Here is an 18503-nt window from a genome sequence, read left to right as displayed (position 1 = left end):
CAGCCCCTGCCCGCGGCGGCAGGATGGCCGGCCCCTACACGGACCCCCTTCCACGGCCCCTCAGCGGCCCGCACTGCACGGCCCCTCACGGCCAGCCTCACGGCCCCTCCACGGCCCTCACGGCCGCTCACGGCCCTCACGGCCCCTCAACGCCCGCACCGCCCCCGCCGCGCTAGTCCCGCGCTGCGCGACGCCGCCTCCGGCGGCGAAGGGCGGCGTCCTGCGGCCCTGCGCTCATGGCGGGCGGCGGCGGGCGGCGGGACGGCCCCGCGGGGGCCGAGCGCTTGAGGCGCCCGGGGCGGCGGCGGGGGCGGCGGGCGGGGCGGGCCGGTGCGGGCGGCGGGGCCCGGGCAGTGGCGAGCGCGGTGAGCGGCGGGGCGGGAGCGGCGCGGGGCCGGGAGCGCGGCCGCGGCGGCGGCTTTGTCGTGCCGCGGGCGGGGGAGGGAAAGCGGCGCCGCCGCACGTGGATGCTGGCCGGCGGCAGCGCTTCCGCCCTCCGCGCCCCCGGCGCACCCGCCACCGCCGTCACAGCCCGGACACCGTCATGATACTCACACCGTGCGCCCCTGCGGCGGCCTCGGCCCGGCTTTTCGGCGGTGGGGTCCTGCTACCGCGCCCCCTCCCGCCCCGGCGGGACGCATTGCCCCCCTCACGGTGATAGAGGTCGTGGCCCGCGTTAGGCCGGTTCTCGGCGCGGGCACGGGGCGCCGGTGTGTGACACCGGCGGCGGGGGAGCGGGGCAGCCTGCTGGTGCTGGCGGCACACCTGGGCTTCTCCGCCCGTGTGCTTGGGGTGCCCGAGTTCGCGCCTTCCAGCGGCGGGGGTGCCTGTGCGGAGTGAGCCCTGGCTCTCCCGGAGTCTCGGGATCCCGAGCAGGGTCTCTTTGCCCCTCATGGGCAGCGGGGCACGGGGGCCCTGTACCGCTGCAGCCCCGCTGAGGATGCGGGCACCCGGCCTGTCGGGAACCGCAGGGCCCGGGAGGCGTTTGAAGCTTCTGGGCTGTACAGAACGTTCCAGCTCCCCTGTGCAGCTGTGGGATGATCTCCAGCCCCTGGGGAAGGAGTTGCCCCCCTTCCTGCGGGTGCACCACAGGCCTCCCTGCACGAGGTGAGAGGTTGAAGTTTGCCCAGAAGGTCACTAAGGGTAACGCTAATGCTTTTATTTTTCCTGTCAGTGGAGTAGAGAACATGTCTGGGATCAAGAGAGTGATCGCAGAGAAGGACCCTGACTATGAGGAGATCACCATCACACATCCCAACAAGCGGCACAAAGCAGCGGAACAGTCAGGTAGGAGCTGTGGAGTTGGAAACGCTGCGGATGTGCATGCTGTCCACAAACCTTCAGAAAAGGGCTGGGGCAGGAGCTAAGGGGCCAAAGGGCAGACATTGAGCAAGGCAAGTAGTGATACCTCTGTGTAGTCAAATGAAGATGTACCGTATGTGTAGTCATCCCTACCTGCTATCTGAACCATAAATAAAGTGTGAGGATGCAGCCTTTGGTGTGTGATAGCAGCTGGAGCACGAGCACTCCAAGGTCCCAGCCATGTACTTTGGTTCCTGCTGCTTGCTGAAGTATTTGACAGTGCACCTTCCCATGCTGAGTTGTGCTGCAGCCTGTATATCTGTTTTGCAGTTGAAGTCTGCTCTTGGAAGGATTGGCAGTTTGTTTATGTTTTGGGGGATGTGCAGGTTGCAGTACAGGCTGGGGAGGGGAAAAAAAATCCATGACCCTGCAGTACACAGACTGGCTCTTGGAAGATGACAAATGTTTGCAAGAACAGGCAGATAAAATGGAAAGAAGCAGTGTAGAAGGGATAAGTTAGGGAGAAGGAAGGGGCCTTGAAAATGCAAGAGAGGAGGAAGAGGAACCTGACTAAAGGAGATGGGGACAAAGAAGTGTAGTGGAGAGAGTAGCTGGATGAGTAGGTTTGCGTTTGGCACGATTAGATATGCTTTGGAAACCAGCCTGTTGGCAGAGTGCCTGGGACAGGTTGCAGTCCTCTCTGGGCAAATGAGAGTGGAGCTTCTTGCCCCGGGGACAGGGAGTAGGCCAGTGATTTTTGGCATAGCACAGCTAGTGAGAGGATCATGATGGGAAGAGCTGACGAACAGGGAGGTGAGAAAACCGAGGCTGGCTGTGGGATCTGAAGATGATCCAGGAATAGAGCAGGGTGCCGGAGCTGCCAGTTGGAGAGGGACAGATGATGGCTTCGTGGGTGATGTTTTGGAGGATGGTGTACAGCTGGTCAGGTCTGAGGAGTCTGAACTCTGAAGTGAATGTGTTGCTGGTCAGGTCCTGTCTGCCACGTGGGGCAGGGGCCCTCACAGTGGGGCCCAGTGCAGCTGTGCTGTGTGTGACCGTGTCACCACTCCCAGCTGCCTGCCCTGTCTGGCTGCCAGAAGTCACCACCCTCTGTTCTGAAGTGTCCCAGGGACTGCAGATGGGATTTTAAATCTGCTTCTGAAGCAACTTCTTCAGAAAGTCTTGATAACAAGCAGGCAAAGTCTTAGGGCCCTGGAAAACTGTCCTTGCCAAAGTGAACTTTCTGTTCAGGTGATTCCTCCAGATTGGCTTCTTTCTTCCTCTCATGGAAAATCTCCAACTTTCAATTCCTGATGTATATAAATTTCACTAACACTGTCTTAATGAGGGACTGTGGTTGACACAAGCTGGGCAAAATACGAAAATAAAGTGTCCTTAAAAGCCTAATATAACCACAAATCCTAAAGTGCTTTAATTGTCATAATGTTGGTGTGGCATGGCATCATGTCTCAGGGAAGAGATGGAGTTGTCCCCATCTGAACCATACATCTCATAACTTCATCTGTTTAGGTTTATTTTAAGTGTAGCCTTACATGTAAATTTCCTAGGCATGGCTGGAGGTAAATTATATCCCTCTGCTTTTTAATTTTGCCTTAGTCATACAGATTCCAATGTAATTCTGTTTTAATGTGGGCTTGAACTACTGCTGATCCTAGAATATATAAGTGTATATATATAGGTATGTGGAAATAAGTAAAAATATTTAGGATACCCCTGTTGCATATAGAGATATCAGTTGCCTCACTTCTGTTGTAGGTACCTTATCAGACAGTACAGTTATGTATGCTGTCTGGAACATACCAGCAAGGTTTTGACTTGCTTTTGATTTCTTTACTCTTTCTATTGGGATATTAGAAACCTCTTCAAACAGATACATACCTCTTAGGAAAACATGCTTGCTCTGAAGCTCAAGCCAAAGTCTTGGTGCTGTTGCATTCTATTCCATGTAGAAGCAATATGAAATTTTTCCAGAGAAGCCCAGGCTGTTTCTCTGATCTGCTCTGCAGTGGAGTCACTGTATTTCTGGCACAAGCTGGAGCACCTTTTCTAGGCTTTATTCTAGAAGTGTTAATTCTTGCTTTACCAGATTCTTACTTAGAGGTTGATAAAAATAGTTCTTGTTTGAACCCCCTTGAGGGGTAATGGAGGTGACAAAGGAAGGGCAATATTAAAAGCTATGGTATGTGTAGAGTGAAAAGAACAGTTCTTCCTATGTATACATGTCCTAGAAAAATACAATAATGTGCCAATTTCATTCTTAGCCACTAATTTACTGTTAGGTATTTGCCCAGTTTGAAATCTTAAACTACATACTTTCCACTGAGGTCAGTAAACTCCTACTGAAAGGCTAAATTTTTTTGACTGCTGTGCTGGAAGGGGATTTTGTAAGAGATAGACCAGCTTTTGATAATATAGTTTCCTTTATGAGTAATAAATGGTTTGTAGGCACTCCAGAGGAGGCTGCACTTTGTGCCAGTGCTGAAGTATGGGTTTGCCTCATTATTGCTGCGTGATGTGGTGTAAATTTCCTGGATGTGAATCTGGCCAAGGAGAGCAGAAAAACGTCCCTGGTGTTCCCGCTCGTTCCTGCGCAATCACAGTGGTAACTGCACTTGGCCGTAGCAGTTTGGAGTTTTCCTCTTACTGTTCACTTCAGCTTCACTGAGACAGAAGTAAACAAACTGGTCCTGTTCTTCCCATTTTCTGCTATTTGTCATCTCAGACCTAAAAAGGAAAAAACAGCTCTCTACATAAGCCAGCTTTTAAGGATACATGTGGTTTTTGTTAAGGCAAATAACTTTCTTTTGCAGGAAAATGATCCTTCCCTTTTTCTGTGTGTGTGCTGAACTTATTATCCCTTCACTTCTCACTCCATAGTGATCTCTGATCTTTCTGTTTTCAAATAGAGCCTCAAAAATAGAAGTGTAAATACTTCATTCTTCTTTATTTTCCATGTGTGGCCTCCTACAGCTCGAGATGTTACCGTGCAGAAGATTGAGACTATTATAAAAGAACAGTTTGCTGTCGAAATGAAGAGTAAAGAACATGAAATCGAAGTTATAGATCAGGTATAAAGGTTTTGTTCCTATCAATACCTAAGATGCTGGTGTATGGGGGTTTGGTGATGGCTGCAGTGGTTATTTTTACTGTATGTTACCTCTTCTTTTGGTAGCGCCTGATCGAAGCGAGAAGGATGATGGACAAGCTGCGTGCCTGTATCGTCGCCAACTATTACGCATCTGCCAGTCTCCTTAAAGCTGGAGAGGTAAAAATTACTCTGGGAACAATAAGACTAAGGGGGATTTTTGCTATTCAGCTGATGTTTGTTTTTGAGATGTGATTTAACAAAATGAGGGAATGCAAACTGCAAGTGGGGTGCCAGTGGGAGAGGAGACCTGTGCACCACCAGCTGGGCCTCAGGAACTTGGCAAAGAGGAGCCTTCAGGGAGCAGTTGAGAAGTCATTCAGCATCTCCTGGTTCTGGTTTCTAAAATACTCTGCATTTTTTTTCATCGGTTTTTGCATGACAGCACCTTTCTTGTCAGACACTGCACAGTTTGTCCTTGCAAAGCCCTGAAAAATGGGGAACATGCTTTCCCATTCCACAGGAGGAGAGTGGAAGCAGATGGGTTTTGGAACTTTTCAAGAAAGAAAAAAAAAAATAAAAAAATTAAGATTTCAAGATTTTTAGAGGGTTGGGCAGTGCCATGAAACCATCCTCCCTTTAACCTGGCAGCCAGTCTGTTGAAGGGTTGATGAACAGACTGATGGCAGCAGTAGAGCAGGATATAAATCAGGGAGATATTACAGGGAGATTAAAAATTCACAAGATTAAAAGAACCTCATACTTTCTTAGTTAAACCCCAGTTCTGAGCACTCTGCCCTTAATGACTGCTAATTGTAGCATGTTCATGACTTGTGCAGGCTCCCAAATGCCATGTAGTTCCTTACCAGTGTAGGTATTTCATTACTATCTTTTCAATTCAGGGAGTTGATCTGATTTCCAGTAAAGATCTGAGTTGATTTTTGGAAGTTGCAGATGGGTGCTGCAAACATGAGTTTCACTGTAGTCCCATAAGAATTTCTCTTCCAAGCAGTGGCTCTCAGTGCTGATCCTGGTTTCCCTATTGTGATTTCCGCAGGGCTTGGAGTGGGGTAAAAAGAAAAAAGTTCAGCTTGTTTTTCTCTCAATGAACTTGAGTTGAGCAACAGGCATTGGAAAAAGTTGTGGAAGCATTGGGAGGCTTGGAGATCCCTCTGCCCCCCTTGATTTTTGTCTGGGCAGCTGAAGAATGTGAGCTAAGTTCTGATCTTTGAAAGTGCCTTTATCCAATGCTATCGTGTCTACAAGAGCTGTACTGTCCCTTGCTCTGCCATGCAGGGTGTTTGTTTTTTTCCCTGCTGAATTTCACACTTGCTAGAAATAACACATTTTGTAATTGTTTTGAAGTATTCACAAAACTTACTGGCACCTCCTAGCTTTATTTAGTTTTCCAAGTAGTATTTATGATATTATGGTTACAATAGCTGTATCTTCAATTGCATTTTTAATTTTTTCTGAAAGTCCTGATTTGCATGCAGGCTAAATCACTTCTTTCTCATTTTGAAATTGTTGCTGGTTTCAGTTTTCTTTGTTGTCTGGTTTTAATTGTGGCTCGTGTATGTTTGACTCGGCTGGGAATGATTGTCTTGTTTCTCCTTCTGGAAGAATGGGAGTCTTTGTACTTTCATTCAGAACTTCTAGGAAGATGATTTGCAAATTCCTGACCTGTTCTCATAAATAAAAACAATTCTGGAACCCAGTGCTGCTGAGTTTTGAGGCTTATGAGGACTCATGATGACAGTTTATTATGTTTTCCCACAAATTACTGAACAAGGTGTTGGTCACTTTACTTGACAAGAGGTAAAGCAAAAGAAGAGGGTCTTGGTAGTGGTTTGGTTTGGGGTTTGGGTTTTTTTTGGACGTGTTTCCCTACCATTGGATGTATGGATATAACTCTCATAAGCAGGTAACTGAGAGTTGGTAATTGCTTCACTTGTGTGTGTAAGGGACAGTTGGAAAGAATGTTCTCAAATGATCCTTTAAAAGCCAAGATGGGACAATGTTTAACTCCACTCCTGCTACCACCTCTTAAAGGCAGTTCTGCTGCTCCATAGTGGTGCTGGTGTCTATCCCCATGCAACCCCCTCCATCATGTTGGCAGAATTTTGGATCAGGGAATTCACATGAATGAAAAATAAACCTACAAAGGAAAAGAAAAAAAAAAGAACAAAACCAATAATAAACAAAGCAACAAATAAATCCCAAGTTAGTTTCTTAATTTGTTTTCCTTTGTGACCTGCCCCCTCCCCATGAATGATTGTGCCAGCTTGGCTGATCCAGATGGTTTGGGCAGGGAAGAAACCTCTTTCAGCTGGTACTGCCTATCAGAAAAGCTGTCAGTGCCACTCTGGTGTGTCTGGCTTCAGGAGCTGGAGCAAGGCTGTCTGTCTGACAGAGGGGGGTTTCATCAAACCAAGGTGACAGGGAGGACTGGGACAAGTGACTGAGGGACACTTGCTTTGAATGATGGGTGTTTTCCTTCTGAGGTTAAAAGCAAATTCAGGAATTAAGAAAAGGGCCTTTGTCATACTAAGGAAGAAAAATAAAGAGATATAAACACTTGCCCGCCTTGTCCTCCCCCTTGCAGGTTTAGGAGGATCTAAGATTAGCTCTAAGATGTCCATTTTGAGGAAATTTGCAAGCTTGTCTAAGCACATTATTATTTATCCTCTGTTAAGCCTTGGGAGCAGGCAGGGTGCTCATATGTGCAGTTTGCCTCACAGGTTTTGACAAGACGGCCAGTGAGTATCAAAGCTATAGAGCCTGATGCACTTAGTACCCTGATTGCCTGCAAGAGCTGGGCAGCTGTGGCCTTCCTGTGTGTGGTGGGAGAGTGTAGGTGTCTGCATGGGAAGAGATGATGTTACTTACAAAGGGCCATTGTAGGTATTTGAGTAGGCTACAGCCTTCGTTTCCAAAACCTGATGGGTTTCTGAGATCAAAAGGCCTAAGGGAACAGATTCAATTTGTGGTGCTGTTTGTGTAGAACCATTTTAAGCTTTTATCTTCTGCAACATATGTTTTTCCTACAGGGCAGCTGATTAAATATTTGCTCTTTCTTCATACATTGACTTTTTCTTTTCTGGTGCAGCTCCTTTTTTATCTGGGCTGCAGAGGTATAGTGACCAGATCTGCCTCCTTCCTGCAGGGCACCAGGTCATGTGATGCGACAATTCTTAATCACCCTTCAATCAAGAAATTCTTGGAATCGCCCTCGAGATCCTCATCTCCAGCTAACCAGGGCTCAGACACTCCCTCTGCCAACCACTCCGAGAGCGACTCGCTCTCTCAGCACAATGACTTTCTCCTGGACAAAGACAATGGCAACTTGGACGCAGAGGAGCGGCTGGCAAACAGCCTGGACCAGAGACAGAGCAGAAATGCTGGCCGGGTAAAGTAAAACTCGAGTGGTGGTCGAGTTGTTGGAGGTGTGTGCTCTGTGGACTCGGTGCTGGCACCAGGAGCTCTTCATGTTTTCACCCACCTTGCTGAAGATCTGTTTCTTGCCCTCTCCAACCGCTTGCTCCCACTCCCTCAGCCTGGCTTTGCTGTAAGGCCACCTGAAGTGTCTGTGATGTGGGTAACTCCTCTTAACTCAGCCCTGCCCAGCAGTGAGCTCAGCAGGCCACAGGGAGAGTGGTGGCAGCACAGCTCTGCTGCTCTCTGGTTGTAGCCTCTGGGCTAGGAGGTGCTTCAGAGCCTGAGCAAAGGGCTTTGCTGTACAGATGGAAGTCAGGTCAGGAGGGCAGAGCCTGGAGAGAAGAGCAAGATGTGTTTTTAGGAAGTAGTGCCTGACCCTGGGTGCCAATGGGGACTGCAAGAGCAGTTGATCCAGTGGAGGGGTTTGGCCTCCTCAGCAACCTGTAGTGAAAACAGTAACACCGGTGGAGTAGCTCACCCTGGTAGTGTGAGCTGGTAGAGCCTGGGTGCATAGTTTGAGTTGGTTTTCTCTTTAGGGTGCTGCTTGCTGTTTTGCATCATAGTATCACTGTTTGCTCAACTGTACCAGACTGACCCAGGTTAAACATACCTTCTGTTGTTTTTCCCTTGTGCTCTTTCCTGGGTTATTTTTGACCTGGATCCATTCCCTTTATGGCTGGCTCACTGTGCAGCCACACAAATGCTTCACCTGTTGACTGCAGGTAGCTCCACGGAGGAGGCTCACTCACTGTCTGCAGGTGAAATGTGCCTTAGTAGGTGAGGTGAAACTCTTCCGTTTCCTTTCCTCATTTAAGCAGTCAGGCCTGAGACGAGTACAGCCCCTAACCCAAGGGATGGGTATATCTCAGTGAATATGGCTGCATTCTGCAGGTGAGCAAGTTGTAGTAATACATGGCAGAAAGGGCAATGATTCTGCCTCCACTGAACAGTGTGACACCACCGATAACAGGGCTGCAGTTTGCTGAAACCCTGCTTGGGGTCTGTGCCAGAAGGCAGATACACCCTATGGAATGTGGACCCACCTACATCGTAAACCACCAGAGCAACAGAACTTGTTTCTTGCACTGAGGGCATTGATGGAGCAGCTCCATTGCTTGGGTGTAGCACGTTGGTACATCTTCAACCTGCAGCCTGTGGCCCAGAGGTGACTGAGGGAGTGTTAAGGAGCAGGAGCCATCCCAGCCTTTCATGGCTTCTTGCTCCACTTTGGGGCATGATTGACTTGACAGAGGAGAGCTAAGGGTTCCTAGTGAATCCACTGCTCCCCATACTGACCCTCGTCTGGGGAGAGCACAGTGGAGTGTGCTCCAGGAAGCTGCAGCTCCAGCTCTGTTGGTCACTAGAGGATGGCAGTCCCTTATTCTCCAGACATCTGCTTTATCCGAGAGTTGTAGAAAAGCCTCTTGTTCCCATGCAAACAGCAGTTCCATTTGTGTTGGCACTGTAGGTGGTCATATCATTGTCATATCAGGGAGTCTTGGCCTTGGTCCCAGTAATAGCTGGGGTTGTGTTACAGGGTTGCTGGTTGTATTGTGCCCCAAGGATTGTGGTGGATTTGCAGGTTCACCTGGATGTCAGTGACATGGTGTGGCTGCTGCTGTCCCTGCTGAGTTGGAGTTGAATTGCTGTCTCAAGCCCAGCCTTGACTCTTCACCATGAAGCAACACCAGAGTCCCTCAAAGCAGCAGAGTCTGGGAAGGAGAAAGATTTAGATTTTCAGCACCCACCTGTGGGAGATTTACCTTTTTTTTTCTGATTAGTGACCGACATGATGCCATTCTAGCAGTGCCTGTTTCTTTCAGATAGTGCAGTGGTAGTGCTTTTGAAAGCCAAGCTGAAATCATGACTCAGATCCATGTGATGTCGCACAATGTCCACTCAGTCAAGCTGTGCCGTGCCCTCCTGGCTAGGTAGGATAGCACTGTTCCATGCCTGAGTTGCTTAAATGTGTCTGGATAGCAATTCAAATATTTTTAGGGATGATTTGTTGTTGGTCTTTCATTTATGCAGGTCTGTTGTTTTTTTTTTTTAACAGCACCTTACATTTCTAGCACCAAACAAAATGATGTTTAAGAGGAATGTTTGGGTTTTTGTTTGCCTTTTTTTTCTTCCCCTACCCTCAGGACAGTTCGGGTGTTTCAAGCTCTCAAAAACCAGGACAACGAAATGCTGGACTGTCAAATGATGAAACTTCACGGCTTTATGTGAAGAAAACGATTGTGGTTGGCAACGTTTCCAAGTTAGTATCCAGAGCCTGAGGGACGGTCCTTTGTTTCAGGATTAAATGGAATAGGAGGTTAAAATTAGGAGGCAAATAAAATTGCTAGGCTGTCACAACATAAGGTGTTGCCCTTAAATAATCACTGTAGCCAAGGCAGCTCTCCTCAGGTGTCTGCATGAGGTGTTTTTTTTTTTTTTCTGTGGGAGGATCAGGTGTTTTAGTAGTTGTTTTATTTATATATGTATATATAGGGAGGTTTTAAAATCTGTTTCTCTCAAGGGAAGTATTTCAGCTTTTTTTTGATCAGTTAGAAGTTTGAAGCTTTCCCATGAAAATTTGGAAAAGCAAGTTGTCCTAATTCAGTGTGTTGATTAATTGAATTAGTTGGTTAATTCAGTGTGTCCCTAGGGATAGTGTGGGGGTTTTATTAAACAGAAAAAAAAACCCCAATGCACCAAATGACTAGAATGAGGAAAATTGTGACAGCCCAGAATAATCTGAATAAATTAATTTTTACAGATTTTATTTATATATTTATTAAAATTTCCAGGTAAATATACATAACTTTTGAACTTTTAGGAAATTAGTGAAGAAAGGCATTAATTTTAGGAAACTATGGACAATTCCAGGTTTTAACTCTCCACCCTGGCACTACTCAAGTCAGTCTTTTGCATAGAAAGTATCAGGCATTTGCTGACAAAGCCTAGTCTTAGACTTGCATCTTGAAAATCTACCTAAGGCTGTACCCAGAACTAAGTATTGACTCCAAAGTTTCTTAAAAATTCCTGTATTGACTCCGAAGTTTCTTAAAAATTCCTAAGAATAATTGTTTTTATTGTATAAATTGTATTTATGATAGCAGAGTTGTTGATGTGTTCTGGTGTGCCTTTGCTTGTGATATCTCAGAATAGGATGGGAAAAAGAATCTGGCTGTGGTAGAATGTTAAAATTAAGTCTTCCCAATTAAGAGCCAAATGTTTAAATAGGTGAATTTCATATGGCCATTGTGCATTAAAGCAGAGTAAATGTGTTAGAAGAGTAGAGTAGATTTTGGGACCTGTATCTGCTCCTGGATGAACTGTCAGAGTAAGGACAATCAAGCGAACTGTGCGGGGGCAAGGTTCCCACAGGCATTTTACCATCCCCAGTTTTTTTGCCTAAACTTTCCTGAAATGCTTTTTGCAGTATTTTTCTATTTGGGATTTTTATCTTGTGTTTGTTTTTTTACTTTCTTTGCCAGGTACATTCCCCCTGACAAGAGAGAAGAAAATGATCAGTCAACCCATAAATGGATGGTGTACGTCCGAGGCTCTCGGAGAGAACCCAGCATAAATCATTTTGTCAAGAAAGTTTGGTTCTTCCTCCATCCCAGTTACAAACCTAACGACCTGGTAGAAGTGAGGTAAAAAGGAATTATTCCAGTCACTATTCCAGTCTTTATGCTTGCCAGGCTTACAGTGCCAAGTTTCTTGGAAAGTTAGCAACTTCTTTTCCTGGTTTAGTATTCCATGTCTGTATTTAACCTCTGGCTTGACTTGGCTTACTGCAACATAGTACATTTTATGTAGAAAATGTGCCAAACATGTTCAATATTTTTTGTTTGTTTGTTTTGTTTTAATTTCCTTCTGAGAAAAAACATTCAGTTGTTGCATTTCATGTTATTCTTGTGGGTTTGTGCATCCTGGCCTGTATCAGGAACAGTGTGGCAGCAGGACCAGGGAAGTGATTGTCCCCCTGGACTCAGCACTGGTGAGGCCACACCTCGAGTGCTGTGTCCAGTTCTGGGCCCCTCAATTCAGGAAGGACATGGAGGGGCTGGAGCAGGTCCAGAGAAGAGCAACAAGGCTGGGGAAGGGTCTGGAGCACAAGTGCTGTGAGGAGAGGCTGAGGGAGCTGGGGGGTTTAGCCTGGAGAAGAGGAGGCTCAGGGGAGACCTCCTCACTCTCTACAACTCCCTGACAGGAGGGGGGAGCCAGGTGGAGGTTGATCTCTTCTCCCAGGCAGCCAGCAGTAGGACAAGAGAGCATGGTCTCAAGCTGTGCCAGGGGAGGTTTAGGTTGGATATTAGGAAGAAATTTTTTACAGAGAGAGTAATGAGGCATTGGAATGGGCTGCCCAGGGAAGGGGTGGATTCTCCATCCCTGGAGGTTTTTAAGATGAGACTGGATGTGGCATCAGTGCCATGGGCTGGGAACCACGGCAGGGTTGGATCAAGGGTTGGACGTGATGATCTCTGAGATCTTTTCCAACCCAGCTGATTCTATGATGGCAGGATGTAGCAAACTTCTTTGTGTTTCCTGTGTAACCAAATTACACTTGACTGCTGTCTTTTTGTACTTTTTTTCTCAGTTTCCAGTATCTGATGTCAGTGCTGTTTGTCTTCTGGTTTAATCCCATCTGGTTAATTGATTTCTGGTGTCAGAGTCCCAGTCATCTTAGTGAACATTAATGTTCTGGACTAAAAACAGCCTGTAAACCTCTCCCATTTTGCTTTGTTGCAAAACTACATTTGGGATTTACAATAACAAGCTGAAATACAAAGTAACAGTAAATGTTACAGATAAATACACACCTCTTTTTCAGCTTGGAAAATGACAGTGGTTAATTTTTCCTTGTTGTCTGTATGTTGTTCTCTGGGTGTTACATGAAGCATGTGTCTTCTCTCTGCTCGATAGGGAACAGAAGGAAGTGATTGCAAAATGCTGCACTGAAAGCTCACCTTGCAGCTGTGCCCTAGGGGCTGGCTTGGGGTTTTTTGAAGAGAGTATTTTTCATTTAACATATGACATAACACAGCTTTTTTTTCTTTTCAAAATAAGACACTTGTTTCCTATGCCTCAGCTTTTTATCATTTTCTTCCCTGTCCCCCTGTGTAAAGTTAAAGTATGTTTTCAGCTAGTTTCCAAAGCCATAAAATTCTCGTTGCTGTGATTGCATTCTCTTTGTGGCGAATAGCAGGCCTGAAGATAGCTTTAGTTGTCTGCAAGAAAATCAGTCTTGGGCTTTCTGAAAAAGAGGGAGATGAAATCTATATCACTTCTGCATCAAAAATGTAATCACTGTTTGTTTCCAGAGAACCTCCATTTCACCTGACCAGGAGAGGCTGGGGAGAATTTCCAGTGAGAGTACAGATACACTTCAAGGATAGCCAGAACAAGAGGATTGATATCATACACAATTTGAAGGTATTTGAACAACTTTAGAGAAAGGCATTTAAATGAACTGTCCCACATAACCTGAAAGAGGCTTCGCTTGTGTGTGTGTGTTTCTGCCTCTTTGTGTTGTGTGTGTCCTGCTGATTATTTTCACATGAACAGTTGAGCTGAAGAATGAAAAAAGATCCAGGAAAGCCTCTTACCTTGGCTATATTGGATTCAATGCAGTAGCCAGGGAACCCAGCCTTGCAGCAGCTGGAGGCAATTCTACTCAGAGCAGCAAAGCATTTACCTGCTTTTTTTTCCCTACAGTTTGAGATTTTTATTCTGCTCTCACTGGCTGAAACCTGACAGGGCTGCAGGGCTGTCTTTCTGTTGGTAAAGTGACCGCTGTGTGTGTTCTGTTCCTTCAGCACTTGCACATATCAGCTAGTTATTATCCCTGTTAGAGTGGGCAGGGAGGGCTGAGATTCCTCATTTGGTCTGTGCTCCTTTTGAAAAGAGCTTTCTTTTCCAACCCACTCACTCCTGCAGCACTCAGTAGGATTTATACTATGCAGCAGTCCTGGAAAACTAGGCCATTGCTCTTGTTTTCCTTTTAATTAGTAGTCCCTGGCATTAGCAGACTCAAGTCCTGAGCTGGTTTAGTCTCCTGTTTCTTTGAGCAGCATTAGTTTTATTTAAACTCTGCCTCCATTAATGAATTTCATGCTAATGTAGATACCTCATTGCAACCCCAAATATAGACAGTAGAGGAGGTTGAAAATATTCCCCTGCAACTTAAGGACATGTAATGCAGATGATAAGTAAAATATATTTGGGGAGATATAACCTGGGGAGAAATTGGTAACAGTGATGGGCAGTGAAGGAGGCCCAGCCTACAGAAGAAAACTGAGACAGTCCTTGGCACACAAGAGCTCAAATCAGCAAACCTTTGCTGTTCATGCTGAGCCTGTGGCTGCTGTGAGTGGATGTGAATGAGCCGAGCCCTTGTTTATGGCTGGCAGCCTGTCAAACCCAGCTTCTCTCTGTAGGTGTCTTAACAGATGCCTCTGGGATGTTATGCCTCTTTATCAGCTGATACTCAGTGTGAACAGTTATTTAATCAAAAACTATAAACATAGCCTTTGTGCTGGTCAGTTTAAATCTCTGAGTTTTTCTCATTATTATTTCATTATATTGAGATGAGGAATGAAAAAGGGCACTGCTTGAGGACTTCTCTTAGACTGAAATTTCCTCAACAATCTCATTTCCTTCAGCTTTTTTGCTCCTTCCTATTTTAGTGTGGGCTTTGGGTCATGGTTGACTCTTTTTGCAGAAGAGGCACACTTAACACAGCATGCAGATTCCTGACCCTGTGGCCTTAAGAAATTGGATGTACTGCTGTGTTTGAACTCCTTTCAAACAATTTGTGTTGTAAATTCTACCTAATATATTGCTTTGTCCTGGTTAATATATTGTTTTGTTTTACCCAGCTGGACAGGACCTACACAGGCCTGCAGACACTTGGCGCAGAAACGGTGAGTCAGAGGGTCGTGGGATGGAGGTTGTGCTTTGAGTGCCTGAAGGATGTTTAGAAAGAAAAGACACGTAGGACTAAGCACAGGAGTCAGACCCATTTGATTTTGCAGTTTCTAGAATGTAGATTTTGCTCTCTTGTTGGATGAAATGATTGTGACACCTTGTCACTACTCATGACAATAATAATTTTTTCCCCTTCCTGGTTCAGGGGAGACTGTTTCAGCTCTTCTTTCAGAAAGAACTTTGTACTGCAGTTTTAATTTTTAATTCTTTTTGAAGCTTTTGGTACTAAATGTTATGATTTGCATTCTAATGTGCTGCAGAGCTCGCACATAAAGAGTTTAAGTTAAAGGGATCACTCAACTATCCTGCTGAAATTTTGCAGTATACTAAGTACTTCTAAGTTTCTCTGTCTGACAGGACTCAGTACCTTAATGGAAAATGAACTCTTAAAATAAATAAATGAATTAATAACCTGTAGTTTGCTGTATTCCCAAAGTTGTCTTGATATTGTTCTCCCCTTGTTGTACTGTAGTAAATGGAAACTTTTGTGGTGAAATCGCATTTCAGCTTTTCAGTCTGTGGAGAAAACATTAATGTGACATGTCTACTGTGATTAAAGAACACTTTTGAAGAGTACATCATGTGGTGTGTTTCTCAAGGCCTTATCAAAAAAGCCAGAAAAGGCAAGCTGCAGTTTTGTGCCTGTCCCTGCAGGGGTATGCAGCCCTTTCCTTAGTGGGATGCTTGGAGCTGGGCTCTAATCAGTGTTCACTATTCAGATTTCCCCATGGACTACGAGATGTGCTGTTTTACTCTGAGGATTAAACGTTGCAAGATTTTTGTCTTAGCTCAGGTGCTGCTGGACCTTTGGGAACTGTCCTTGAAATGAATGGAAATGTTATGCAGAGATGGGGGAAAGAAAAAGAGAAATAAAAAGGCATAGTTGTTTTCACTTTTTATATCTTTGCCTAGCCACCAAACACTAATGTCTTTTCTCCTATTTTTGGAAGGTAGTGGATGTGGAGCTACACAGACATTCCCTTGGTGAGGAGTATCTCTTCTCCCAGTCTTCAGAATCTGAACTTTCTGATGTTCCTACATCTTTATCACTACCATTGAGTATTCCAGCACCAGTCAAAGCTTCCTCACCAATTAAACAGCTGCGAGACTCCAGCCCAGATGCTTCTGTGGACAAAGGTAAAGCAAATGGGTGTCAGTGAAGTGTGAGTTCTTGGAACTTCAGCTCTTCTGGATCTCTTCTTTATTGCTCTTATGCCTTAAAGCTTGCTGGTGCTACCTGCTCCTTGCTCACCCCAGATGAACATTTCCTCAGTGTGCTCTGAAATATAATTCAGAAATTGTTACAGGTTATTTGAGTTTTGGGGTTTGTTGTTTTGGTTTTTTTTAATCTAAGACTTGTTGTGCGGGCTCTGTTTTGCTAAAATTAGTGAATATGGAGCAACAGCAGATGCACTTGGAAATAAGGTAGTTGAATAGCACTTTTTTTTCTTGGCAGACTGTTTTCAGAGAGGTTTTTAGATTTCTGAATGTCTTGGAGACATGTAAGAAATTGGTCTAGTATTGTGTTCAATTATATGTGTTGGTGAGATGACTATGGGGGCAACAAAAATCCCTACATAGCTGCAGTTACTGTAGTGTTGAAGAAAGGGAAAAAGAGTGGTGTGTGTTTGGGGGATAATGGCATCTCTGCATGTCAGGATCTCATTCTCACCTTCATATGTAAGATCAGGAAATGCAGTGCCCATTGTGGTGGGGCAGTAACTGATGGTTTAGGATTCTTTGGATTGCCTGAAACAAGGTGGTGCTGGCCCTTTGGGCACACTGCTGTGATTTGTAGTTTGTGTGAAGCAGGAAAAGGTGGACCTCTGTTGAAATTTAGCTTTATTTTCTGAAACACGTGGTGTCAGGGCTTGCGTGACAGACCTTGGTTACCAGGACTTAGAAACGAGAGTATCTGTTACAATTTGCACTCCTTAGTTTGAGAAACTCTATATTTCAAAATACAGGCAGATGCAGCATGGTCTGATACTTTTATTGATTTATCCCAACATTCCTGTACTCAAGGAATGGCTGTGAGCTGGTGCCTTGCATGGTGTATTTCCTGGTAGGTGCCATGATGCCACTGGTAGTGTGAGTTCAGCAAGAATGTCTGCTGTTTAAATATTTTTTTTTTTCTTGTGGCCAAAAAAAGGACAAACACAACCAAATTTTAAATGCACAGGGTTTTTATTCAAGCAGGAGGATTTGCAGCGCCTTTAGGTGAGCAGTGCTACAGCCAACACGAAGGAAGGAGACTTGCCTCCTCCTTACACTAACACACAGTGGCTTCTCTCAGCAGCTCCAGGTTAATTGATCTCCTACATCAAATAAGGTGGATTCCTTAACTCATCGCAGAAGGCAGTAAGTGGTCTCCTTGTGCTCTTACTCCAGAATATGCACTGTGAGATTCTCTGTGAGGGAGACCCAGCCTTAGTCCTGTGGAGCCCTAACTGAGGACACTTGAAACTACCAGCAGCTTTTGGTCAGTGGAAGGGTCATTCCAAGAAGATGTATAAGAAGTGGCCACAGCTGAACAGGCTGTGCATGCTGTCATTTTATTCTGTTCCAACAAGTTCAATGGGGTTGCACAGGAGGAATCCCCTTTTCCCACTTTATCCTGGTTCAACGCTTCCACCAGTTCCTTCTCTTTCCTTCCTTCAAGAACATGTTTGTCATACCTGAGTTTTGTTTTTGTAGAGAAGCACAGTTAGGAATTAGATGTGTCAGCCTAAGAACTATTTCTGTTCTTTTCCCTGTTTTAATCAGGATTCTCTGGGAATGCTGAAACCGAAAGACATGCCGCGTTTTATTCCCTGCCATCTTCGATAGAACGGACTCCCACCAAGTTAGCCACACAGAAAGTTGCCTTTGGCTCTCATGGAAATTCAGCCTTTCAACCCATTGCAGCTAGCTGTAAAATAGTGCCTCAAGGTCAGAGTCCAAGCCCTGCAGAGTCACCAGGAAAATCCTTCCAGCCTATCACCATGAGTTGCAAGATTGTATCAGGTGAATGTTAGTTTACTTCCCTGAGTGCTTTCCCCTGGAAAAAAAGAGAGGGAACCAGTTGGACTTGTTTTGTGTCCTTCCCCTGATTTCCTGCCAATCTTTGAACATCAGGCAGTAGGAAATGCTAGAATAAGGAGCTAAACATTTCTGAATGCTCAAGGAAAAAAATACAAGTGTGGAATGTTTCACAACAGATAAAAAGCAGGATGAGAGCTGTTCTCTCCCTGTTCTTGAGCGCTTCTAAGTATGAAATAAATGGTCTTGAACTGGACTGCTACCCACAGAAAGGCCCAGGCAAGGACACATCTTCCATGTGTAGTATTTTTATGTAGGAAGAAGCCATTCTTCTCCCTCCTGCTTTCAGAAAGCTGGAATGGATTAACAAGAATTTTTTTTTTCCTGATTATTGGGCAAATAATTAGTTTCAACCTTGTAGACTCAAATAGCCCTCTTGTGCTTGCCATATCTCCTGAGGTGGAGCAGCTTTGGTCTTCCTTTTCCAGAAGTCCACACTGTGTTGGATTAAATTGCCAGCTGACTGCAGGGAGCAGTGTGACAGCTTCTGAACCAAACACAGTCAAGGTGCTGTTTTGCTCATTTCACCTGTGGTCCCTTCCCTGCCTGGTCATGACGCCATCCACTGGATGATGTTTTACATCAGACAGTATTA

At 45.4% G+C, this 18503-nt stretch overlaps 1 protein-coding gene across 10 annotated transcripts in view; it reads left to right on the top strand.

The window, feature by feature from the left end:
• The first annotated feature begins 1179 nt into the window (after positions 1 to 1179).
• YEATS2 (YEATS domain containing 2) overlaps positions 1180 to 18503 on the top strand; it is a 68712-nt gene continuing 51388 nt past the window's right edge. For 8 of the 10 annotated variants that reach the window (XR_001921991.2, XM_018083124.2, XM_018083123.2 and 5 more), the window contains exons 1-10: positions 1180 to 1287; positions 4294 to 4391; positions 4496 to 4588; positions 7575 to 7817; positions 9991 to 10106; positions 11329 to 11490; positions 13162 to 13273; positions 14719 to 14763; positions 15778 to 15964; positions 17594 to 17833. Coding sequence is in view for 9 of the 10 variants with exons in the window: in XM_018083124.2 (XP_017938613.2) it covers positions 1188 to 1287; positions 4294 to 4391; positions 4496 to 4588; positions 7575 to 7817; positions 9991 to 10106; positions 11329 to 11490; positions 13162 to 13273; positions 14719 to 14763; positions 15778 to 15964; positions 17594 to 17833 (1396 nt within the window). In the remaining variant the exon portion in view is untranslated. Of the gene's footprint in view, positions 1288 to 4293; positions 4392 to 4493; positions 4589 to 7574; positions 7818 to 9990; positions 10107 to 11328; positions 11491 to 13161; positions 13274 to 14718; positions 14764 to 15777; positions 15965 to 17593; positions 17834 to 18503 lie in introns of those variants that run through there. The other 2 variants (XM_018083128.2, XM_018083127.2) reach the window with 2 other exon arrangements.

Source organism: Manacus vitellinus, unplaced genomic scaffold, assembly GCF_001715985.3.
Source record: "Manacus vitellinus isolate BGI_N305 unplaced genomic scaffold, ASM171598v3 scaffold_60_pilon, whole genome shotgun sequence".
Classification (NCBI taxonomy): domain Eukaryota; kingdom Metazoa; phylum Chordata; class Aves; order Passeriformes; family Pipridae; genus Manacus; species Manacus vitellinus.
The sequence above is the reverse complement of the archived record's forward strand: the minus strand, read 5'-3'. Positions and strand labels throughout refer to the sequence as shown.